The 26,184-nt window shown below is 43.0% G+C and overlaps 1 protein-coding gene across 4 annotated transcripts in view; it reads left to right on the forward strand.

The window, feature by feature from the left end:
- The window catches only part of RYR2 (ryanodine receptor 2), a 768,107-nt gene that overhangs the window by 184,551 nt on the left and 557,372 nt on the right, over window positions 1-26,184 (forward strand). For all 4 annotated transcript variants that reach the window (XM_058696266.1, XM_058696262.1, XM_058696264.1 and 1 more), the window contains exon 2: window positions 21,631-21,750. In XM_058696266.1, coding sequence (XP_058552249.1) covers window positions 21,631-21,750 — 120 coding nt within the window. The remainder of the gene's footprint in view (window positions 1-21,630; window positions 21,751-26,184) is intronic.

Consider the following 26,184-nt stretch of genomic DNA (forward strand, 5'->3'; position numbering starts at 1 on the left):
ACATCGAATGTCCTCTTAGGCAAGTTTTTAACCTAAATATTTAAAAAAGTTGTTGAATTGAGCATTTTTGATAGTTTTTGATTGAGCATCCTTGACAGGATATCAGAAACCAGTGATGCTTTAAGTGCCAGGTACCTGTAGATGAAAGTATTGGGGAATACCTTTGGCAGGTTCATAATTTCTTTGTCCAAACCAAGTGTGGTATTTGTATTCCTCATAATATGGTTTTAATTTGTTAAGCTTTTTTTTTTTTTTTTCCTCTTAACACCGCGGTCTTTCATGGATGATATTGACCCAGACTAAGCTCTTACAGGTGATCAGATCTCACCTCTAGTTGGTTTGCCACACTGCTAAAACTGTGCGTGACCTTGTTCATGACCTGTGTTGCTTGTCTGGTTACCAGTTATGTGGATATTAGTACTAACCAAGTGTTACATAGTACTTCCCAGTTTACAAAGGGCTTCATGTGTTTAATGTTATCTTTATGATAATCGTTGTGATATAGCAAGGGTAGGGTTTTTTTTTTTTTTTGTATGAATAAGATAATTGAGTCTCATTGAAGGGAATTATTCTAAGATTAAGTAGCTAGAAAGTGAGAGATTTGGTATTTCTTGGTATTTTAACTTATCTCGACTAGACTTTTGTTGATATATTTTTTTTAATGGTTATTTATTTTTGAGAGAGAACAAACACGAACAGGGAAAGGGCAAAGAGAGAGGGAGACACAGAATCCAAAGCAGGCTCCAGGCTCTGAGCTGTCAGCACAGAGCCTGACGCGGGGCTCGAACTCACAAACCATGAGATCATGACCTGAGCTGAAGTCAGACGCTTAACCGACTGAGGCACTCAGGCACCCCTGATTTTTATTTTTATTTTTTAATTTTTATTTAATTTTTTTAACATTTATTTTTGAGAGATAGAGACAGAGCACGAATGGGGGAGGCACAGGGGGAGAGGGAGACACCCAGTCTGAAGCAGGCTCTCAGCTGTGCTGACAGCTCAGAGCCTGACATGGGGCTTGAACCCATGAACCATGAGATCATGACCTGAGCCAAAGTCGGATGCATAACTGACTGAGCCACCCAGGTGCCCCTGATTTTTATTTTTTATTGGCACCTTTTTATTCATTCGCTGGTCTATCACTTATTGAGAAAATCTGTAATATTCCAGGTATGATGCAGCAAGAATAAGGCATCGTCCTTGCCCTTGAAGAGTGTAGTCTAGGAAAAGAGAGGCATAGGCCCTTTTGGTGTGATGGATGCTGTGAATCACGGTCCCAGTGAGGACTTCCATCAGTGTACTTCAGGATTTACATTGTAGTTTATACCTTGACCCTGTGGAGGTACGTTTTTTTTGTTTTAAAGATATTTTTTAATGTTTATTTTTGAGAGAGAGAGAGAGACAGAGCACGAGCAGGGGAGGGGCAGAGAGAGAGAGGGAGACACAGAATCCGAAGCAGGCTCCACGCTCTGAGAAAGCCGTCCACACAGAGCCCGACACAGGGCTCGAACCCGCAAACCATGAGATCATGACCTGAGCCGAAGTCAGACGCTCAACTGACTGAGCCACCCAGGTGGCCCTAGTTTGTTTGTTTTTTTTAATAGGCGAATGTAGCAGCCTTTCCAGCATGCCTCAAGTAGTATTGGGATGAATTAAACTGGATAGCAGGTGGGGACGGGCTCTACAGAGGTCTATTACACATGCAGCAGGCCGGGACTACACTCGCAGGTGGCTCACCCCTTTCTGCTCCTCTTCTGTCCTCTTCTTGTTTGGTCATGATGCCCGAGTACAGGTATGCTCCAGTGTAATCACACACCTACCTGTTCTGCCTTCTGTCTCCCCAGTGGACTCTGAGTGCTTTGAGGTCGCTGGCTGCAGACATTGTCAGGATGTTTAACTCCACCTTTGCCCCTGCCTGAGGCCATGACCTCTCCACCTGTGCTCTTGACACGTGGACGTGCGCCTGTGTCCCCTCTCCCCACAAGCTTTTTCCTCTGTTGGATGTTTTCAGGACTATTCCCACCATCCTACAAACAGCTGATAATATAGTTTTCAAACATGTCAACAGTACCTCTCCTAGAACTTTCTCGTAGATATATATCGTCATGGCCTGGCTTCATCCAGACAAATGTCATCACAGAGCTTTTCCCTATATGGCTGTATAAAATATCAACTCTCGTTATATCTTTGTCCTCGCCTGCTTTGTTGTATTCATATCATTTCCCCGGCATTACTGACGGACCGCAGGAGTTTTGTCTGTTTTGATCACCTCTCTCCACAGTGCCCAGAAGAATGCCAGAAATATTATAGGAGCCCCAAATATTTCCTTCCTTTATTCCATATTCCCTTTCTGCTGCTGTACCATTTGCTGCTCCCCCCCCCCTTTTTTTTAAAAAAAAATTCAGTTTATTTATTTTGAGAAAGGGAGAGACAGAGCCAAGCAGGGGAGGAGCAGAGGAAGGAGAGAGAGAATCCCAAGATGGTAATCTTTAGCCTTTTTCTCACTTGGTGCTTGACTTCCGCTGTGCAACTCACTTATCCAGCTGGGTCCTGGTGTTCCTCCTCCCCTACAGCCCATTGGCCCTGATTCCCTAGGATTCTGCCTTGTCAAATTCCATCTTCCCACCCTCCTCATGTTCCCCTCCCAAGCTCCTGGTGTTGGCGAGCCCCCAGGATTCGGGGTTCATGTTTAAATTTTTTTTTTTTTTTTTAACATTTATTCATTTTTGAAAGGCAGAGAGAGACAGAGTGTGAATGGGGGAGGGGCAGAGAGAGAGGGAGACACAGAATCCAAAGCAGGCTCCAGGCTCCGAGGTGACAGCACAGAGCCTGATGCGGGGCTCGCACCCACAAACCGTGAGATCATGACCTGAGCCCAAGTCAGATGCTTAACCGACTGAGCCACCCGGGCGCCCCTAGCGTCAGGGTCTTTAAATACCTTGTCATACAGGTGACTCTGAAGTGTTTATCTTCAGCTGTCACATAGGACCTGACTTCCAGACTCCTTTCTCCAGCTGCCTGCTTGAAGTCTCATCTGGATAAAAGTCTTCCCAAACCTAATGTGTCCAAAGTTGACTTGACACCCGTCTTCCCTGCCGTCTGGCAGGCTTTCCCCCAGCATTCCCTGGTCAGGCCTCGAAGCTTGTAATCGTTCTCTTCACCGTCTCCATCCCACTTTCTGTCGGCGCTACCTTCTTATATTCTGACTGTGGCCACTTCCCACCGTTTACACAGGCAGCACCCTGACACAGGACTCCATCCTCTTTCGCTTCAGCTTCAGTAATAACTCTCAACTGGTAGTGCTGCTCCCAGCACGGAAGCCGGAGTGCTTCTTTTCAAGCGAAATGAGCCATGTCACTCCCCGGATCACAGCCCTCCATGGTCCCCGTGCTGCTTGGACTGAACACCGAAGCCCTTCCCATGGCCGGCAAGGCCCTCTGGGTGCTCCGCCCGGTCCCTGTGCCCGTCTCCTCCTCTCCACCCACCGGCCCCCTTGCTTTTCCTGAGCTCACCAAACCCTTTCCCATTGCAGACTTGTTGTATTTGCTGCCCTGGAATCTCTGCCTCGAATATGCCACAAGCTAACTTGCAACTGTCTGATCTTGGTTCAGTGTCCTCTCAGCAGAGAGGCCGATCCCGACCCCCTCCGTTACTCAGGGTGTCAATCCCTGTCCTTCTGTGTTCTTGGCTCTTATCACTGCCTGGTGTTCACTTCTGTGACGGCTCATCTGCTGATTATTCCCTGAGGAGCGTAAGCTTTGCAGGTACAAGAACTCGTTCTGTCTTGTTGATGGAAGCCTGTCTTGAGTGAGTGAACTTAATCCTTACAAAAATAGAAAGGATGAAGCAACAAGTATTTTTTTAAGTTTATGTATTTATTTTGAGAACTGGAGACAGCATAAATGGGGGAGGGGCAGAGAGAGGAGAGAGAGAGAGAGAGAGGGAGAGAGAGAGAGAACCCCAAGCAGACTCCATGCTCAGTGCAGAGCCCAACGTGGGACTGGAACCCACAAACTGCAAAATCATGACCTGAGCTGAAAGCAAGAGTTGGATGCTCAATCGACTGAGCCACCCAGGTGCCCCTGACGCAACAATTATTAATTAATAATCTTCTATATTCTGAGTACTCTGTCCTGGGTAGTTTGTAAATATATTTTTGATTAACTTAATGTCTTGCAACAACCATCTAAGGTGGGTGTTCACTTCATAGATGAAAATACTAGTCACCATGACTAGTAAAGAGAGCTGGTAACTGGCATTTAAACTCTGAGTTTATTTATTTAAAAAATTTTTAAAGTTCATTTATTTATTTTGAGAGAGCAGAAGCAGGGTGGGGGGGGGGAGAATCCCAAGCAGGCTCTGCACTGTCAGCTACCCAGGCGCCCCTAAACTCTGAGTTTAGCCCAAAAGTAATGCTCCCCCCACTTACATTTTTTATTATTCTAAATTAAATTGTGTGTTTCGGACAACTTATTATAACTGACCATTCGGTAATGTTATTGTTTGCACCTCGTAGATGAAAACCATTGAGGATGAAGGGTAGTGAATCACCGGGGGCCGTGCAGCCAAGAAGTGCTCTGAACAAGGGCTTCCCAGCCTGGGTGTCTGATTAGGGCTCCAGCGGGCTCTTCCTGTGCAGCTGGTGTCTGTGACAGGCATTTTGTGTGGCTCCCTTTATCCAGGGAGCGTTTGTTTGCCACCTCTTATGCTTGACCCTTTGTAAACTGGCATTTGCGAGTTCAGCGCTAAGCCTTCCGAAATCTAGCCCGAAAACTTACATCATGAATTTGCTTCATGTGCACGTTAACCTTTTGCCGATCGGTATGATGCTTGTGTAGACAGCGTGAAAGCAACACAGAGGCTGACGTTTGCTACTTCATGCGTACTCAGTCTCTACAGCACGGATGTACTGGACTCTTATCGGGAAGAGGTTCATGCTCAGGTTGAATTTACTGGATCGTTGATTCATTCCCAGGTCAACGAAGAGCTCTCAGCTGAGATATTCACTGATGGCAAGAAAAGTGAGATAAATTACTGGAAGCCTATGAAAATAGAGAGGTTTGGGGGCCTGCTACGCTGGATGGTAATCTCTGTTTTCATTAAAGGCTTACATTTATTATAGTCAGCAAGAACAGAATTTAATAGGTTTGCCAATTACCGACATAAATCGGAGGCTGAAACTGTCAACTACTATTTCACTGTTTTCCAAAAGGAATCTATAAATCTGTAGAAAAATGTGATACCTATACATTTTGCACTATGAGCCCTTGTATAAACGTGCAGGTGGGGAGGTCCCTATCAAACAAAACATATCTCAGAAACAAGATTGAGATAGTTTCTATGAATCGTATTATTACATGTTCCGTGATTTTGCTAAAAACTGTCTTGTTTACTCTCCTCTGGGTGGTTTACGTTCAATATATCTGTCCGGCCTGCTGTTAGCTTTTTTTGATCAGTCTGGAAAATTTGTCCTGGGTTGTGCAGTACAGGAAGAATGCACTTACTGGAGGTCATAGAGATGTCTGTGTAACACCTAAAGAGGGAGGGAGGGAAGGACAGAGAGAGAGAGAGAGAGAGCAAGTGATTGCATGCACACAAGAATGCATAGTGTCTGAAATTTCCTTATCTTGAAATAATATATTTGTTATTATATAATATATAATTACTATATATACATATATGTGTATATGTATGTATGTGTGTGTGTGTGTGTGTGTGTGTGTATATAGTGGGCATGTAGATTCAGATCTTAAAATTGCCTCTGAAATTACTTCTCCATCTTTTGGTATTCTTCCTTAGTGTTGGGATTATTAGTACCCAGTAGTTTTCTGTCCAGGGTCTTAATGTGGTTTATACAATCCGAGTCTAGTGTGGATCTGTGAGAATCTGTACCGCTGGCTCACTGTGGCCTCTTCCATTCTTCAGAGAAGAGAAGGTAGACTTCGAATATTCTAAAATATGCAAGCAATCTCAACCAGTATATTATGCATGATGTGTACCTATATTTATACTTCTATATGGGTCTCATCTGCTCTGCATAGATACTAAATATTTCAGACCAGTAGGACTGAATAAATATATTTAATTTTTCATAGAGGCATAACGTCTCATAAATGGCTTGTACGGTAGGTAGAACACTCTGGTATAATTGCAGAATGAATCCTAAGGGGTCAGCTCGTGGGGCGCTCTCTTTGGTCTCTTAATACCTTATGCTTTAGCACCAGCCAGGTGACAGGGGGAGACATTATTGAGTGCTAAGTTACTCTGCTTGTCTCCGTGTTTGATTTTCATGTTTTAGGTGCAAATAGGAGCTCTCGTTTTCTTTAATAGCTCTTTCTTTTATTGTGTTCCACCAAACCCATGTATAGGTGTGACAGAGAATAACATTCTTACACTTAGCACACATATTAAGATGCATTTTAACAGGGATCTTTCTATATGTGGCAATCTTCAATGCCAAGGAGAAGTTTCAGATCATTTCAGAGCTGAGAACGTAGGCTTCGACTTTATGCATGATATTTTCTAAGTGGAAAAGAGAAACAGATACATTTCTGTTGACGTTACTGTTGGTGAATATATCTGTCAAACCCAATCTCTATCTGGCATGAAGCAGACACTGAGAATGTCTGAAATATGTTGCCTTTCCAGATCTAATTTTTTACTTCCAAGTCAGCCTTCTTATGATAAACGTTAAATTTAATGCTAAATTTTTGTCAGCGGTTTCTACTGTTAGGATTCTGCATATATGACCTCATATCTTTTCCAGGCCATGTTAGACCCTCTTTAATTTCCTTTATCTTTTTTTAATTCCAATTCTTGTTCTATCACAGCTCTGGAAATATTTCAGAGATTTATTTTCAAAGATCTATAACAGGAACAAAGAAATTTCCTTTACCGCATGGTTTCTCAGAAATTCTTATTCTTCTAGGTGATATTCGTAGTTTCAATGTCCCCCCCCCCCCCCACACACATTTTGAAACAAAATTTCACCAGAGAATAGAGGGGATACGTCGTATCAGGATACTGGAATGGATTTTTCATGTGGTCTTATGGGTGAATAGGTCCTGATATGAGATATATATATATATATATATATATATATAGGAGAGAGAGAGGGAGGGAGGTAGGGAGAAAGGGAGAATCCCAAGCAGGGTCCGTGTTGACAGACAGATCTGTCCCTATGTAGGGGCTTGATCTCATGAACCGTGAGACCATGACCTGAGCTGAAAGCAAGAGCTGGATGCTTAACCAACTGAGCCACCAGGTGCCCTGCTCCTACTTTTTACTCCCTCTGCTGGGTGTTAGGATAGTGTGGAAACTGAGGCAAGTGATAATTGAAGAGGAAGGTACTCTACTGAGTCCTAAGCCAACACATTTATTTTATCACGTATTTTGATGAGTTTCAAAGGATATGGCAAATGTCAGTACGTTATTTTTTTCCTACAGTAGCCCAGAAAAAGTTTTAAACTGGTATTATTACATCTCCGATGTGGACGTTAAACGGGTCCATTTTCCTCTTCTGTCCTGTCTTCTACTTTGTTCTTTTCTCTGTCCTTTCTTAAAAATCTATTGAGTGGCATTACTTTAGACTGCCCTTTCTTAGTCTCACTTCTGACTATTGACTGGCTTTTAATTACTTATTAATGATACATCCAGCCTTCTTTCTCCTCTCACCGCTTCCTGCTACTCCTCCATTCAAACTAATTGTTACTTTCAATACGTTTTTCATTTGGTTTTGTTTCTAACACAGTTCAGTCCGCGTATGATAACTTCGTTCAGTTTACCTATAGCCACATCATCAGACATACATATTTTTTAAAGTTTATTTATTTTGAGAGAGCGCACAAGCAGGGGAGGAGCAGAGAGAGAGGGAGAGAGAGTCCCAAGCAGGTTCTGCACTGTCCGTGCAGAGCCCGACACGGGGCCTGAACCGAAATCAAGAGTCAGGCGCTCAGCTGACTGAGCCACCCAGGCACCTCCAGACATATTTGATGAAAGGGAAATTAGAGGATTAGGTTCAGTTTCTTGGTAGATTCCTACACTTGCCCAGCCAGACTCTTGGTGCAATGATTTTACATCGGTACATGCAGAAGTTTGAGGATAGGCTTTAGAGTCAGGCGGACCCAGATTTTGGCCCCATTCCACCACACCCCAGGGTGGGTAACCGCGGGCAGGCGATTTACCGTCAGGATGCCTTTTTCTTATCCGTAAAGTAGCTGCCTTAATGGCACTTACTCATACTCAGGAGCATAATGATAGTACTTAACTCCTAGAGCTCTTCCTTTTCTCATTGGTTGACTGTGTTCTGAGCCAGATGCTGTGCTCTGTGATGAGTAGAAGTTGCTAAGTAGAACTGACATATGGCTTGCCTTGATGTGTCACTGAGGAATTGCGCGGTACCTGGGATGTAGGTGCTTCACGGTCGTTAGGTACCCCTCGGGAAGAGGTAGGTAATACGTGGTGGTTCCTTTTCCTTTTGAAGGCATAGAAAGAATCCATTCATTCTTTTATTCTTCAGATATCCTTTATGAATGCCTACTATGTGCTGGGCACTGGGGGTCAGTATAAACAAGGTAGGCAGAAGACAATGAACAAGAAAACAGTTAAATAAGACAATTGCAGAACATGAGTCGTGTGCCTGGGGTTGGGTAGGAAGGGACGGAGAGGACTCTAAGGTAAGACCTCACTAATGGGAAGGAGCAGGCTTTGTGAAGGTCTGGAGGAAGAATATTTGTGCAAAGGGAAAAACAAGCAAGGCAGAACAAGAGGACTCTAAGGTAAGACCTCACTATTGGGAAGGAGCAGGCTTTGTGAAGGTCTGGAGGAAGAATATTTGTGCAAAGGGAAAAACAAGCAAGGCAGAACAGGGCTTTTCACGTCCGAGAAATAGAAGGGAGACGTGTGGCTGGATTGTAATGAGCAACGTGGAGAAAGACATGAGAGAGAGTTGTAGAGGTGGAGAAAATCGAGGGTGCAGGGCGTGAGATCATGAGAATGGGTTGACTTGCATAAGGCCTGGGTGGTGGGAGGGCAGGTTGAAGGAACACAGGAGTTAGTAGAAGGAAGTTAGATGTCTGCTTTTAATTACTTTGATGGACAGCGCTACTTACGGAGATGAGAAACAATGGGGGATGGCAAAAACTGGGGGGGATTTAAGAAAGGTTTACGTGTTGGGTATGCTAAATTCCAAGGGGCACATAGACCTATTGCAATGTGCTCATTATTTGTGACTATTCCTAAGGGTAAAGGCTTACCTATACCTTGTTTGATGTTTCTGTTGGTTTCTGCGGCATTTAAGAAAGGCATTCAAGAGCTCTGTAGATGATTCCGGCTTTTATTTTTGCTAAGTCATAGTTCGTAGGAGGCTGAAACTTCGTGTCATCAAGGCTTGCTGATGGCCTGTGAGACCAGCAGAGTCTCCATTGGTTACAACAGTGCAGGTCCTGCAGAAACTGGATGGTTTCCTTAGAGCTTACTGGTGCACCAAATTTACTCCGCACCGATGGCCGGCCTGCTGTAGTGTATCAGGATGAAAAAGGTAAAGTTCCTCTCCGATAGCAGTGTTTATTTCTCCCAAGCTGGGACCAGAAAGGCATCGGTGACATATTTATATATTCAGAGGAAACATTCTGCCTTGCGCCTTCTGTTTGCGTAGTACCCCTAGTGACTCGGAGATGAAGAAAAGGTCTCATGTCTTGACTGTCTCCAGTATCTGGGTGTTTCTGTCCAGCTCTCTTTCAGCTGACATTACCCAGGCACATGCTAACGCCGCCCTCACGGCTCATCAGCTCTGACATGCCATTTGATGTATGCACTTTGGCCCGACAGTCATTAGCACTGAGCAACAGACGACTTCTGTAATAGGTAAAAGAGACGAAAAACAAAGCGTCACTGTCATCTTGCATAAAACCACACACGCAGCCTAAACAGTTAAGGATGTTAACAAGGTATCTGTTAGTTTCCTCTACCAAAAAAAGAAAAAAAAAAAAAAGAGGAAGCTAGCGATAATTTATGCGGTAAGAGCGTACAAGGTATGCTTCATTTCTGTCTTTGAATTTCTACAAGAGCGGAATTCTCCTTTCTCTGTTTCATCTTTTCCATGGAACCATAAAATGTGAGTGCTGGAAGGGGCCTTGAAGGACATTCGGTTCATTTACCCGTAAGGAACGGAGGATCGCGTAGTCATTCTGCAGTGCCAAAGGGCTCCTGTTGCTGCAAATAAAACTATTACTCAGGAGAAGAGATTTTTCCCAAAGCTTCTGAAGCACTGAGTCACTGGTGCTTCCCATGCCTCAGTGGGCTTTGACACACCCTCACGTTCTGCGTGTGTGAGAGATTGTGGGTCTTTAGTTTTCCTTCAGTGACTTCAGTTTTAGTACAAAGCATATGTCTTGTGGCCAGGAATCCATAACTAGTCGCGTATGGAATCTGGCGTCCTTGAGGAGAATTCGATGTGATGGCTCCTCTCTTTTTCCAAGACTTGGGACCATTTTACTGATGTCCAGCTCAGTGTGGCCCCTTGAGATCGCCATGTTTGCTCCTGAATCTCATGATAGGCCCCACAGAAGAGAGTTTTTCCAGCACACGTGGACCGTTGATGACCTCGTTCCGAAGTGCCTACCTCAACCCATTCCTTGCGGCTGAATACCTTGGTTTCCAATCTTATTGCCGATTCCGTTCCTCTTCTTGCCTCTTCTGTCGAATGTGATGGTTGGTGCCATTTCCCATTCAGGATTCTGGTGCTGTTATGCACATTATTATGCGTGCATTCTCAGAGGAATAAATAAGGTTCTTCTCTGGGGAATTTATTTGGGAATGGAGCTGCCAGGTTGCAAGGCATGTGTTTTCGACATCAGTGCCAAATTGTTTCCTAAAATGGTTTTTAACGATTTATTCTTCCACCAGACATGTATAAGAGGTCCTATTTTTCTACATTGTTGCCATCACTTGGTTGAACCTCTTGTCCTGTAATTCACCATTTGTATTTCATCTTCTGAAATGCTATTCGTGTTTTGGGCCTTTTTTCTCTTTTTTTTCCCTCAGTGATTTTTAGAAGTCCTTTATGTGTGCATTTGTTTCTAGTATGAATTTCCAAAGTCTTCTTATAGTTTTGGGGTTGTTGTTTTACTTTATGGTGACTTTTATTGAATAGAGGTTCTTAATTTTAATAAAGTTGAGTTTCTTAATCTCTTCTTTTGTGTTATTTTTGTCTTGCTTGAGAAATCCTCATTTATTACAAAATTATACGGATATTCACCTGTATTTTCTTCTTGAAGTCTTAAAGTTTGCCCTCACAATTTAAGTCTTAAATCTTGGGGCGCCTGGGTGGCTCAATGGGGTAAGCATCCAACTCTTGATTTCAGCTCGGGTCATGATCTCACAATTTGCGGGATCGAGGGTCGCGTTGGGCTCTGTGCTGACTGCGCGGAGCCTGCTTGCTGTTCTCTTTCCTCCCACCTGTGCCCCTTCCCTGCTCACACTCTCTCATAAAAAAATAAACTTAAAAAAAGGAATCTTTAAATCTTACAACTGATTTTTTTTGTGTATGACATGATACAGGAATCCAATTTAGTTTTTTAAATAAATTATGTATTTATCTAGGCTTCTCGTCACTCTTATGTTACTACTCTAGCCCTTCTCTAATAAAAGTGCATTATTTTGTATTCTACATTTTCAGTTGCAAAGAGTTATTTTCCGATTAACTTAAGTATTTATGATTATGTTTAGTGTTGCGTAAATGGCAGGAGCCATCTAACTGATCAACAGGGAAGGATTATTAATGGAAAAAAATGGCCCATTTTCACTCAGCATATTTTTGTGGTTTATATCAGAATAAAAATCACCATACTAGGTTTTCAACAACTTTTACTGCCTTCCTAGAGTACCAATTTATTGCGGAGCATGCTTTTAATTGATTATTACTTAATATTATTATAATTTTATTATTATTTGTTACCAAATTCCACACTCAACATTTCTTAGAGCCCTTCATCTTTATTTTGCATCTTTGCAGTAATATGTCAGCAATTATTGGTAGCACTGGGTTCTTCATAGAGTGTCTTCCCTGGATGGGTTTTCTGTTGTGAGCTCCAGCTGAAGACTCGATGTTAGGATCAGTGTCTCCTCAGGTGAGATCTTTAATGTTGATTAAGGAACGAAGATTGCTCTTCATTCCTGACACTGAGGTGGTCGTGTGCCTTGCCAGCCCATCCATGGTTTTTTTTTTTTTTTTTTTTTTTTTTTTTTTTAACGTTTATTTATTTTTGAGACAGAGAGAGACAGAGCATGAATGGGGGAGGGTCAGAGAGAGGGAGACACAGAATCCGAAACAGGCTCCAGGCTCTGAGCTGTCAGCACAGAGCCCGACGCGGGGCTCGAACTCCCGGACCGCGAGATCGTGACCTGAGCCGAAGTCGGCCACTCAACCGACTGAGCCACCCAGGCGCCCCAGCCCATCCATGTTTTAGAAGTGTTGCTCTATGAGTAGTGGATTTCAGATGCTTTCTTCACTGATATGCTTTTCTTTTAAAAGTTTTTTTGATGTTTACTTATTTTTGAGAGAGAGAGAGAGATATAGTGAGACAGAGACAGAGTGCAAGCCTGCAGAGAGAGAGGGAGACGCAGAATCCGAAGCAGGCTCCAGGCTCTAAGCTGTCAGCACGGGGCCCAATGCGGGGCTCGAACTCACGAACTGTCTGATCATGCCCTGAGCGGAAGGTGGATGCACGACCGACTGAGCCACCCAGGCACCCCATTGATATGCTTTTCTAGCAGGTATTACCTGGCATTCTCCAAGAGAGTTGTACCTCCTGGTAAACATCATCTTGCCCTCTTTCTTAAAGATTATGATTTTTGGGGGCAATAATCTTGTTTACACCAGGCCTGGAGCTCGCCTGAAGGCCCTCTACAGTGATCACAGAGATAGACCTTGTCTCAAGTGCAAATTTGCTCGTTTTTCAATTAAAACCTTTCCACACAGACAAAGGGCACAGAGTTTCTCTATCATATGAATTCTTTTTTTTTTTTTTTTTTAAAGATTTTTAAAATCTTTATCTATTTGAGAGAGCGTGCGCACAAGCAGGAGAGGGGCAGAAAGAGGGTAGGGTGGAGGTGAGCAGAGGATCTGAAGCGGGCTCTGTGCTGAGAGCAGAGAGTCTGATGCGGGGCCCAAACTCACAAACTTGTGAGATCATGACCTGAGTCGAAGTTGGATGCTCAGTCGATTGAGCCACCCGGGCACCCTGTCTATCATAGGAATTCTTTAGTATGAAAAAAGGCTAGCCTTCTGGCTGAAATATTCCCTGTAATCATTATATTCATACAGTTTTTCCCTCTGTGTGGATTCTCTGATGTCCATAGAGGTAATATACTCTGGGTGAGGGCTCTTCCTTATTCACTGCATTTACAGCATTGCTCTCCAGTGTGAACTCTCCGATGTTATCTAGGGACAGAGTATGCATTAAAGGCTTTCCCACAGAAAGAAGGTACTCAGTGTGTCTTTTTTTTTTTTTTTTAAACCAGTGTGGATTAAAAAAATGTACTCTTAAGGGCTGAATGATGACTGAAGGCTCTTATACTAAGAATATAGTCATAGGGTGTTTCTCCATTCGAATTTCCAGATGGGCATAAAGGTTAAATCTGTGGCAGGGGACCCTTCACTTTATTTATAGGGTTTCTCTCCAGTGTGATGATTTTTTTTTTTTTTTGGTTGTACAGCTATAATTTATTCAATAGTAGCTTTCTGGTTTCTTTTCCTACAATCTGTCAGCAAATTCTGCCAATTCTACCTTGCAAATATACTATGTTTAAGTCGCTATGTCTTTAGTAGGTTCTCAATTAAACATGGGTGGCCTGGGCTTTGCATCCTTGTGATAGGCACCATTTCTGTTGGCATGGCTTAGTTAAACGGCATCTGTACCCCAACATAATGGTTCAGATTTCATTTACCATGATAGCTTATGAGTAACTGTGTCAAATACAGACGTCACTGCTCACTCTTCGGTGTACGAATCCCCATCAGATAGGTACCAGATGCACAGCATGATCAGTGACCAGTCACGTGGCTTCTTCCCGAGTCCGTGGGGATCGGTCACCACCCGTGTGTTCTTCGTGCTCTGCAAAGACCGTAGGCGTGCAGGTGCATTAGTTACGTCCTCGTCTCCCTTTCATCAAGGCATGGGACATTTCGCGAACATGGGTGAGTGGGAATTGGCTAACGGAAATGGAGGTGCGGTAAAGAAACGAAAAGTGGGGAACCTGGAAATGAAATTCGCATTGAACAGAAGAGGAGTTGTAGATGCTGAGTCTGAGTGTGGGAGTGCAGACACAGCTGCCACTTGACAAACCGTGGATGTGCAGCCAGAGGGACCGAGCGGAGGCGAGCTTATCGCCACGAATGAGGAATGTGGTTGTGACACAGAGGATGAAGATTGTTGCCGAGGAAGTAACACTGGCAAAGAAATTCACATTAAAGGAACTCTCAGAGATATTCTAGAACCCTGAAGATGCTGGAGAATGAGCCAAATGTAGGAGTGCGACAGTTTGCTGAGACATAGAGGGGGGTGCTCGTTCCACAGGGAAAATTACATAACCAGCAGGATAAGGCAGGCCCCGTTCAGACTGCTCCTGATGAGTGTTTTACAAAGAACAAAAATACTTTAATTCTCAGTGTTCTTAATGTTTAAAATTATAGGGAGCTAAATATTTTACTGTTTTTTTTTTTTTTTCCATTTCTCTGTACTTTTATAACTGGTAGAGTTTTTAATGTCTGGACCAAAATTTTCAAAGGTACAATCGTAAATAGTTTCCCCAAAGATTTGCTTTGCACAGTCATTTTTCTGGTTGTACCATTGTGTGAACTGAGGACTGTCTGTATTTTTTAAACAAATGACTGTAAACTCAGTGCAAGACCAGAAATATGGGCTGCTTCTTTTTTTAAATCGTCTCAGCTCATTTGCGCTGATAACCACATATTTGCTGTAAGAAAAACCAATAGTATAGATAGCATTTTATTTAGCCAATTGCCAGAAAAGCTAGAAGTGATGATGATGTCAAGGAGACAGACCAGTGACCGCTTATCACAGTTCCCGGAACGTCGGAAGTACTCGATGAATGTAACACGTATCTAGAATTTGCTCACTTCCGTCCACCTCCGCTGCTGCACCCTGGTCTGGATCACCTTCATCTCCCTGAATGGCTGAAGTCACTCCCCTTAGATCCTTCTGATTCTTTCTTGCCTCCCTGAGGTCTGCATTTAGTACAGGACCCAGTGGCCCCATTCCCTTAGTAGAAGCTAAAGTTCAGACACTAGGCTCAAGGTCTCTCAAGGTGTGGCCCCACCCACTACCTCCCACCATCTTCCCCCTGACTACTCTGCTTCAGCCCCAAAGACATCCCCCTGACTATTCTGCTCCAGCCAGAAGGATGTCCTCTGTTTCCTTGAACATGCTGGGTTCAAGGTCTTTCATGGTGTGGCCCCACCCAGTACCTCCCACCATCTTCCGGCCACAAGGCCATCCTCTGTTTCCCTGAGCATGCTGGGCGTTCAATGAACATGACTTTCATTGTCCATCCCCCCCAGGCAGTGCTCCTCCCGAAGATAGTCACGTGTCCCTTCTCCTTCCCTGCTTCAAGTCTTTGCTCAGAATTCATCCCCTCAACAATATCTGACAGTTGTGTTCATATTTTTATGCTTCCGACCCATAGCAACACTCCTGATCCCCCTTACACAGTTCCATTTTTTTTTCCATGGAACTTTTTACCTTTAACACGATTGACAAATTGACTGTGCTTTTGTTTATTGTCCCTCTTCCCCTGCCAGACTGTAAGCCTAATGAGTGCAGGGATCTTGGATTTAGTCAATGATTTATCTCAAGCGCTTAGGGGATATCCTATCATGTATATCCTCGGTAAATATTTATTCAATGACGAATGAATGTTTGAAAGAAGCTATTGATGTTGTTTGGTAATTATTTCCCATTTTGTACTACTTCAGCACTCTTGGCAGCATTTGTTAGAGAAATCATGTCTTATTTACTCATCACAGAATTGCCTGGAATGCAGCATTCTGGGGCTGGCTCCACCCCCACCCCTCATCCCTGCCTGCCCCAAATAATCTCTGTTCTTTTTTTTATTAAAAAATTTTTTTTAAAATGTTTGTTTATTTTTGAGAGAAAGAGAGACAGAGCATGAGCAGGGGAGGGGCAGAGGGGCAGAGAGAGAGAGGGAGACACAGAATCTGAAGCAGGCTCCAGGCTCTGAGCTGTCAGCACAGAGCCCGACACAGGGTTTGAACTCACAAGCTGTGAGACCATGACCTGAGCCGAAGTTGGACACCTAACCGAGACTGAGCCACCCAGGTGCCCCAAATAATCTCTGTTCCAAAGAGTTGTCAGGTCACAGGAAGACTACAAGAGCACCTAACAAAAGGAATTCAATCCAGCATATACTTATGAGGCATTCGCTGTGTCTACATTGGCTGATGCGATTGCCTCGGTTTTCATTAAAGAAGTTATTTGATTGGACACCCTGGTTTCTATGAAATTCAGTCTGCCCTGCTTGACCATAGGATACAAGGCATGTAGTCTTTTGAGTTGGAGCCAGTTGTGGAAAAATTATTAAGACATAACTGAGAAACAAAGACCAGTTACAGAAGGTCTAGACCTGGATAAACATTTCAAAATGACAAGCATTGTAAGCATCTAAGGAAAACACCTGGTGTGATGTGAGGGACTTTTTAATGACCAGGGTTGTGAAGAACATTTTTTTGACTTTTCAAGGGGGCAGTATGTTTGATTTGCTTAGATTGTATATGAAAAGAGTTGTAATTGAAGTTTTATTATGTTTATTTGGAAATGGGGAAATTAGGGACTGGACTGCTTTTATTTATTTTTTTTAAATCCAGTGATCTCATTGGGTTTTATATTGATGCTACGAACGCTTATGATACATTAACATTTGTCACAGATATAATAGGATCAGCAGTTTTCCTCAAATATTGCCCTTTATCCTGGCTGCATATAACCAGAAAATCGCCTAATGGAATCCTGTAATGCTGTCTTTAATTGGAAAGGTAGGATCTTACCTTGGCAATTCTAAAAAGCATCCCTATTTGTCAGCATGGTAGCACTTATTCATGAGGTAGTATAAAGTGGATTAAAATGATCATTTATTGGGTATATTTTCCCAGTGCAGTGTTAGATGCTGTAATTTAATAATTACATAAGTGAATGCATAATGACAGCTAAAGGGAATACAGTGGTATAGGAGCCCAAAACAAAGGAAGTGACATAGCCTGGTGGGTCGGGGAAGGCTCACCTCAGGAGTGGGTGCTTGAGTTAAGTAAGATTTGAAAGATAAATGTGTCTTAACTAGAGAGAGATAAAGAGTTTAATAGCATGTGCAAACTCCTGTAGGAATGAAGGAAGGTCGGCTGGAGGAAGTGTTGGGCTGGCACTCTTCTGTGCAGTGTGGAGCCTTGGACACTAAAAGAGTCTTTTGGTGTTTTTCCTTAGAGCAGCGGGAGGCCATTAATAGATTTGAAGCCAGGAAACATTACAGTTGGTTGATGGTTGTGTCCTCAAGTTGAAGCGCCGTTGGATGGGAATTTGCAGTGTGGAAAGCTATTCAGTGGGTTTTGAGGCTGACTAACCATGATGGTAGCTGGTGTGGTGAGAAATGGGTGGATTGGACGTAGAAGCCATAGGACTTGGGGATGGTAAGCTGGATATCACTCTCCCAGAAGCGCCATTTATCTTCATGAATCTCATGAAGTTGCTCCTAGAATATTTGGTTTTTACAATTTCATATTTCCAAAATTTGTGAAAAAAGAGTAGTAGTTGTGTCTCTTCAAGTTTGTTTTATATAAAATGGGAAATGGTGTCAGTTCAGGTGTTTCCAGGAACAGGCATGATACTCGTGTCTCATTATTGTGCTAGACATTCACGGTTAATGAACAGACTTTGAAATTTTAAAAAAATGAAATGATAGAATATGAGCAGAATGCACTTTTGTAGTGTTTTGATTATGGAAGATGAGTTGCTGTGAGTTGAATCAAAATTTGTTGCACTAGGTCCTAGGAATGAGACATGGGAACTCAGAAAACCAAAAATACCCAAAGGCAAATACTTAAGGAGGGTTTTAGTTGTTATGGGCTCGGGCGGCAAAAGTGATGGTCACAGTGTGCATTTAGGCACTCGGGTACACCAACGGCACATGCAGCTAAAAGGTAAAGGTCAGTGATGAGAGTTAGGAGCCTGGACCTCAGGACCAGGTAGCAAAGACTAATTCCGAAGCCTTATGACACAAGAGACACCCTTTCACTATAGCCTTATTGTTCTGTTACCTTAGCAGTATTAACTTTCTAGATCCCATCAGTATTAGGCTGTGCTTGGTTTGTTCTTGGAAAAGAAAATGGATTGTGTGTGTGTGTGTGTGTGTGTGTGTGTGTGTGTGCGCGCGCGCATGTACCTATATCCTTACGCACACATGTATATGTCGATAAAAACCAGATTTACTGCACATGGGTTATAATAAATAAAAAATAAAGCTACTTATTGAGACGTCTCAAATGCATAGTCAGTAGGCTCTCAAACCACAGTGGTTCTGGAGAAAAATTATGCTTTGAGATGAATGATGGGTAAATTAAAGGGAACTGGCAGGTATTTATGAATTGGTCTTTGGTCCATCCATGCTCAGTATATTTTACTTTCTGTCAGAAAGGAACCCTGTGCTTACTGGAATATAAAATGAAAACAGCTGCCAGGTAAACTGGAAAAAGCCTCAAAAGTCAGGCTAGGTTCTGTCATTCAAAGTGGAACCGTGATCTAACGTTCTAGCAGTAGCCTCTCTCCTTGGTGGGGTGGCCGAACTCTTTTGAACTTAAGGTTGCTTCGTGGCCAGGCACTCCATCACAGTGTTAAGGCACTAGGTGAAAGGGAAACTTGGCATGAGTAAGTTAGTTTTATACACTTAGTAGGGTAGTTATTAAGTAGTTATTATTTAAGTTGGTTCCTTTCCCTGATATTTTGGTATGGACCACATATTAATGAGCACCTTCACATGTACTCTTATTTCTGGTTCTGTCCAAAGTATATGGACTTGTTTTAATATTCATCTGTTATTGATTGCCTCCAAGCTCTTCTAAGAGACTACTCACGTGTCTCCTGGGATTTATATGCTTTCTGGGACCCGTTTGGGATCCTAATTCCTCGGATCCACTAGTTAGAAATGTAGGTTCAGCCTCACCCAAGACCGATAGAACCGGAATCTGCATTTCAGCAAGACTCACAGGTGATAAGATGTGCATTAAAGATTGAGAGGTACTTTTTTAGATAATGATTGTAGTAAAAAACCAATTGAGCCTCTAGAAGCAACATGGGGCTGAGGACTTTTAGATTCAGATCAGATTTAATGATCAGTTCCTAGAACTAGGTATGATCAGCCCTCTGTCAGCAGCAAGTTATTTTGAACCTCATTGTCTTCATCTGTGTATTTGTGGATAATCTTTATATAATGAGATGTGGAGAATAAGTAAGTTAATGCCAGGACTGACATACACTGTTCTTTTTGGTAAATATGGTGTGCCTTCTTTTCTTGTGTGGCTTACTGAATAGCACTATTATTCTCACCTATACCTTTCCATTTTCTTATTCTCATTCCCAAAGTGTCTTTAATGAGTGCATCAAAGTAATTATTTACTAAATGGTACTTAGATAGACTCCAACTTCCAAAGGAGCCCATTTTACCCAAGAGTGCGGTTTGCATGCTGAAGTTAGTTCCAGCGGGTGTGAGTGGGACCAGATAGCAAAAGGCTATGGGGATTTGGTAAGGCACTGAGCACATCAGCACAATTCAGGTCTTTGTTATTACACTGCCTCTTTGGAAAACACAATATATCTTTGATTTTGCAGATTATATAACCAACAGAAACACTTCATTATTTTTATTATAGCCATGCTGAGCATGAATTAATATTCAGATGTACTCATTATATGAAAATAATGCTATTTTTTTTAGCAGATGACTTTTAAGTTGTAACAATTGAATGTTCACTGGAAATTAATGGGCACCTGGAGGGATAGTCGGGAGGAAATTATTAAGAAATTGGACTTTGCCTGTGACTAGAGCTGTAGGCCAGTCATTAGATACTGCTTCACCATATAGGAAATAAAGCAAATGCATAGGATTATGAAGGCTTTAAATGCAAATTAGAGTTGTACTTTTCCAGTTGATACAGCAGATTCTTTGGGTTAACCCAAACGGCTTGTCTTCTGCTTTTGAATTTTTATCGCAGCTCGTCACCCCCCACTCTGCCATTTTTCCTGGGTAAGGGTCTTCTAGGATATACTTGTTTGTTCCTTTTCTCAGACTCTAATTAAAAGGGTCAGTGAGTATATCCTTTTACTACCCTGTTAAGTGTCTTGTTGCCTTGTGTTTGAAGTGTCAAAATGTAAGTGGTTAGACTTGTTCGGTATTTGCTACCTAGAACTTGTTAAAGTGAGATATTTTGTTTGAAAATGACAGTGGTATCAGGCACCTGGGTGGCACAGTTGGTTAAGCGTCCAACCCTTGATTTCAGCTCAGGTCATGATCTTACGGTTTGTGAGATCAAGCCCCGCATCAGGCTCTGTACCGACAGTGCAGAACTTGCTTGGAATTCTCTCTCTCTCTCTCTCTCTCTCTCTCTCTCCCTCTCTCTCTCCCCCCCCCTCCTCCTCCTCCTCCTTCTCTACCCCCCTCCCCTACTCAAGATCTCTCTCTGTCTCAAAATAAATAATCTTAAAAAAATGACGATGGTATCTCCCATTTATTGTCTATTTGGTGCCTTTTGCAGGTCAGTCATGGTGTGACTCCATTACCTTATCATCTTAGAGATGCAATACTTTGTCTAGGATCTTCTAACCTCTGCATGGCAGAGCTGAGATGGGAATCCAGCCATGGCTAGTTCTCAGGCCTGTGTTTCTTGCAGTCCTCGTGTTGCCTACACGGAGTCGTCCATTTACTGTCCTCCCCCTTGTATAACTTGTCCTGTAAGGCTGCTTAGTTAATTGGAAGCCAGTGTTGGGTTTCACAGGACTGAACTAGCAAATCCTCTCTGCCCATTTCTAAGCAACCAAGGGTCCTTTCAAACGTGGACAAGTAGCCTGTGTGTGGATGAACTGGGGTGACTTTCTAGGTTGGTCCGTTCTTGACCTGTTTTCCTCTGCTGGTTTTGGAGCGACGTGTGTGCCTGCTGTTGGAACCCATGTCGTTCTTGATGATTCGTGATGTCCTAGGCGTGTGTCAGGAAATCTCTTTGTAATTTGGATGATTAAAGCGGCGTGTAAGAGTGCTAACGTGGAAATTTTGTATTTTACCTTTTCTCACGTGGGTTGCCTCTGGGGACCAGCAATGAGAGTGAGAGAACTGTTGGCTGAGCTGAGCGGCTGCACCCTCTTTCTCCTGCTACCCCGTTACCTTTTATACAAGTAGACATTCTCTAGGGATCGACTCTGTGGGTCTTTTTGGCGAGTTGTTGTTCCCTTTGTCTCTGCTTTTTAATATGCACTAAAGTAATAGCGTCCAAGATCTGAGTTAGACCGCCTCGTCATGTCAGATCTCTAACTTTTTCTCCATTTTCTCTTTTTGCAGGACGATGAAGTGGTCCTGCAGTGCACTGCGACCATCCACAAAGAACAACAGAAACTGTGCTTGGCAGCGGAAGGGTTTGGCAACAGACTTTGCTTCCTGGAATCTACTTCGAATTCCAAGGTGGGATAAAGCCCTGGGAGGCTGTTCAGATATTGGGGTTTTACTCATGGCAGTCAAGTTATTGACGGGCCCTCTGTAATTGCCTGTGGAGCAGAATAAACGAGAGGGGGTGTGGAAGATGTTTTGACTCTTCACGAAACAAGTTTCTAGCTGGACCCCCACTCTTTGTAAGGAAGTCAGATAGGGTTGTTGGCAAGAATCAGACAAAGCCTTCGCCCCCGTTGTGGTGTTTATATCCTCGCGGGCAAGTAAACAAGTAAATAAGTGGTGTGATTTCAGAACGAAGCGCTATGGAGAAAGCCGAGTGATAGGGTAGAGATTAATGGGGCAGGGACTCGCCCTTTCACAAAGGGTGTTTGGGGAAGGCTTGCTGAGGCAGTGACATTTGAGCAGTTTGGAGTGAAGTGAGAGAGTAAGCAGTACTAAGTACTCTGGAACATTCCGGAAAGAGGAACCAGGTGGTGCAGGGGCCCCTGGTTAGGAAGAGGAGTTGTCAATGGGGCCTGGTCATGGAAGGCCTTCCAGGCCACAGCCAGGAGCTGCGGTTTCTCCCTGGGATGAAGGGAGGCCATTGGAGCAGGTGAGTGATGAGATCTGATGTAGACATTGCCAAGATCGTCCTGGCTCTCGTGGGGATTGGAGGGTGTTGAGAGAGCAAGCATGGAAGCAGGGAGATGGTCGGAAGGTGTCTGTGGAAGTCTGGATGGGAGCTGCTAGGTCTTCGGACCAGAGCAATGGTGGGGGATCTGGAGGGGGAGATTGAGAACTTGCTTTGGGGACTCGCACCATGTGCTGAAAGATTAGATTGTGTCGAGTGAGGGAAAGAGGAAATGAAGATGTCTCGTGGGTGGGAAGTCAACCAGAAATTGGTCAGTGTAGTCGTTTTTTGCGTCGTACTTCCTGACGTCCAGAACCCTTTGACGGGCAGTCTTACTCCATTGTTGTGGGAAGAGTGTGCATGGCTGTTGCTCTCAAATTCACTGCACAGGGGAGGATTTGGAAAGCTAACAGAGGCCAGGTCCCATGCCTAAGATGCTCGCCGGGCCTTGACACAACAGTGTCAGGAATGATTCTTCCATGCTTTGACCTTGGCCATTTGACTTCAAATGCTTCATTCTTTCCTTTATACCACAGTACTTCTCTGGTGAAATAATTATAATTCTGTGAAATAATACTGAGCACTGTGTACACATGATTCATTGATATAATAATAATAAATTGCAATTATTATAATATAATTATTAAATTATAATTGAATTATAATAATTCAACGTTAGTAACTTTACTACCACTTTAATAGTCAGTGGCAAAACGTGATCATGATGCATTTTATAGCTCTCCATAGATTTATTTACTTATTTTTAAATGTTTATTTATTTATTTTTGAGAAAGAGAGAGTGAGCAGGGGAGGGGCGGGGAGAGAGGGAGACAGAATCCCAAGCAGGCTCCATGCTGTCAACACAGAACTGGATGCGGGGCTTGAACTCATGAACCATGACACCATGACCTGAGCTGAAACCAAGAGTTGGATGCTTAACTGACTGAGCCACCCAGGTGCCCCTGTTACTTAGATCTGTTTTAATTTTACAAGTGTTTATTCAGCATTCTCTTTGTATTAATGACTGTGACACTTGTCAGTCGTGAAAAATGTTCTTCTTAAAAAGAAAATATTAAGCATTTTAACATTTAGGATGTTCCCTGTGGTTTCTGCTATTTTGTAGTGGCTGGAACCAGGCACACCATTTAGTTAGCTGGTTCTTGATTTTTCCCTTGTGTGGAACACAGTACTGGCTATTGTTTTCTTGTTCCTTTAACGTAAGAGCTGGTTTCCAGCACTAAAAATGAATGCTTCCTACTCAGTAGTGGGCATCTCATGTGGCAGGGCACTAATCCATTTAAACTGGTTACTTCCTCGGAGGCATGCTTAACTATCTCATTGTTAACTGATGACCTAGTGAACTGACCGCCTGAACCTTTTTTTGTTGTCATTTTGTTTTATTCTTTGTTCGTGTATTTGAAAATTTGCCTGAAGGATGAGATACTGAGGTTGTTCATCAAGCATAGAATGAAGTAGCAATTGAAGTCCAATAAACCAATTTGAACTTTTTTCTTTCTTTTTTAAAAATCTTTCTTAATGTTTATTTATTTTTGACAGAGAGAGAGAGAGAGAGAGAGAGAGAAAGAAAGAAACGGAATGTAAGCAGGGGAGGGGCAGAGAGAGGGAGACACAGAATCCGAAGCAGGCCCAGGCTCTGAGCTGTCACCACAGAGCCTGATGCGGGGCTCGAGCTTACACGTGGTGAGATCATGATCTGAACCAAAGTCAGATACTAAGCCAACTGAGCCACCCAGGCGCCCCTTAAGTTCTTACAACATAAGTACAGTCTTACTTGAAAACCTGCTACAATGTCAGGTTTTTGTTTTGTTTTTTTCCCCCATGTTTCCATTTGCCTTTGTTCTCGTATATCCTTCCTGTACTTTTCTGCCTGCTGAAATCCTGCTTGTCTTTCAAGAGCTATTTCAAATAGTCCTTATTCTGGGCTGCTTTTCCCCAAGTTCCTGAATTCTCTTCTCTGTGCTTCTTAAGTGCTTTGTTTATACTTCTGTTTTGTTGCCCAGTGGGATTCATTCTGTATAATATCTGCACCACTTTCTCTCCCTGACTATATCCATATGTATGTATGCTCCCAGACACATAGACCAGCTTCTGAATTCCCTGAGGACCAGAGCGTATTGACTTATTTTCTTAACTCTTACTGCTCGGTAACGAGCACAGTGCCTTGACCTAGTAAGTGATCCACAAAACTTAGTGGACCATTAAGTTTGAGGGGAGACCGCTGATCAATTATATTTTTTATAGACTTTTAACTTCGAGTAATAATGGAGTCAAAGCTCTGGATCTCTGTTCATGTTTAAAGTATGTAAGCCTGGGTACAGATGTGGTTTGTGCAGATGTATCTGGTTTTGACTTTCATTGGTGGAAAATGGGAGATGGTCCTTTTTCCCCCTCTCGAGTTTGTTGTCTCCTGTATTGATTATAAAAGTGGAGAGAACAAAGTTATCATTGGCAGTGAGCAAGGAGTCGGTCACTGTAAATTACATATGCATTCCTGGAAATGATCCCAGAAATGTCTTAAGCTGCAGAATCTTTTAATCAAAGACAGGGCTCTCTTGTCCAGAAGACTGTTTCATGCTGCTAGGATATCTCTCCATGCTGATTTCTGCCTGAAAGAGAATGGCTCGGAACTGCGGCGTAGGTTTTCCTGAAGAACATGCAAACATCAGATCTGATGCTACCTCAGTTTAGTCATTCCTAAATTAGGATCACGGATATTTACTGCACATTCTTTCTATGAATGCCTTTTCATTTTCTTTATTTTACGGTTGAGAAGTCAGGCTTTTGCTTTTAGGAACCCAGTCACTTTGAGATAGACCCACCTGCTCTCATTCAGTTTGAGGGGAAATGAGAAGCTCTCAGAGAGGCAGAGGGTTTCATTTCTGCGAGTCTTTACGTAAAAGTAGGCAGAGCTTGGAAGAGAGCAGAACTTCACGTACACACACAACACAGTGACACGTTACTAGGTGACACGTTATCCCCACATATGTGTTGGGACATGAATGACAGGAAGTGGAGGAAAGACAGCACCATTTCTGTCGTACCCAAAAATCAGTTACAAGTACTCATGGAGAGCATAGTGGGCCAGTGTGGAAACAGCAGCTGAAACCAAGAGGGAGCAAAGGAGATATGGTAAGAACGAGTATTTCTGGAACAATCTTGGCCCATGAATTTGGAAGCTAATCTAGTAAAACCCCTTCCAGACAAGCCTTATGTTTTTTTTAATAAATATTTTTTTTACTGTTTATTTTTGAGAGACAGGGAAAGACAAGGCACAAGCAGGGAGAGGTAGAAAGAGGGGGAGACCCGGAATCCAAAGCAGGTTCCAGGCTCCAAGCTGTCAGCACAGAGCCCGATGCGGGGCTTGAACTCATGGACTGTGAGTTCATGACCTGGGCCGAAGTCGGATGCTTAACCGACTGAGCACCCGGGCACCCTCAGACAAGCCTTACTTTGAGAATAAGCTTTTGAGAATCAAATATGGATTGAGCAGGGTGATAGGGGCAAAGAATAGACAGGGATCAGGTAAAAGGGAGGGAGGGAAACAGAGCCACCAGATCTCAGAAAAGAAAGGCTGTGTTTTAAATACTGGGTAAAAACAGAAGAACAAGTTGCCTAGAGCCGTGCCGCTAGAGAAGCTGACCCATTCTCCTTTTGTCCAAAGAAGCTCCTTCCAGCCTTATCTGTTTTTCTGAAATGTTTTTGTTACCTGTAGACATAATTCTGCTCCTGGTTGGTGTCTCTCTTTTTATTATGTATTTATAAATATATAAAAATATTTCTATATGTTATTTATTTCATATATGCTCTTTTATATA

This window comes from Neofelis nebulosa, chromosome 13 (genome assembly GCF_028018385.1).
Source record: "Neofelis nebulosa isolate mNeoNeb1 chromosome 13, mNeoNeb1.pri, whole genome shotgun sequence".
Lineage (NCBI taxonomy): Eukaryota > Metazoa > Chordata > Mammalia > Carnivora > Felidae > Neofelis > Neofelis nebulosa.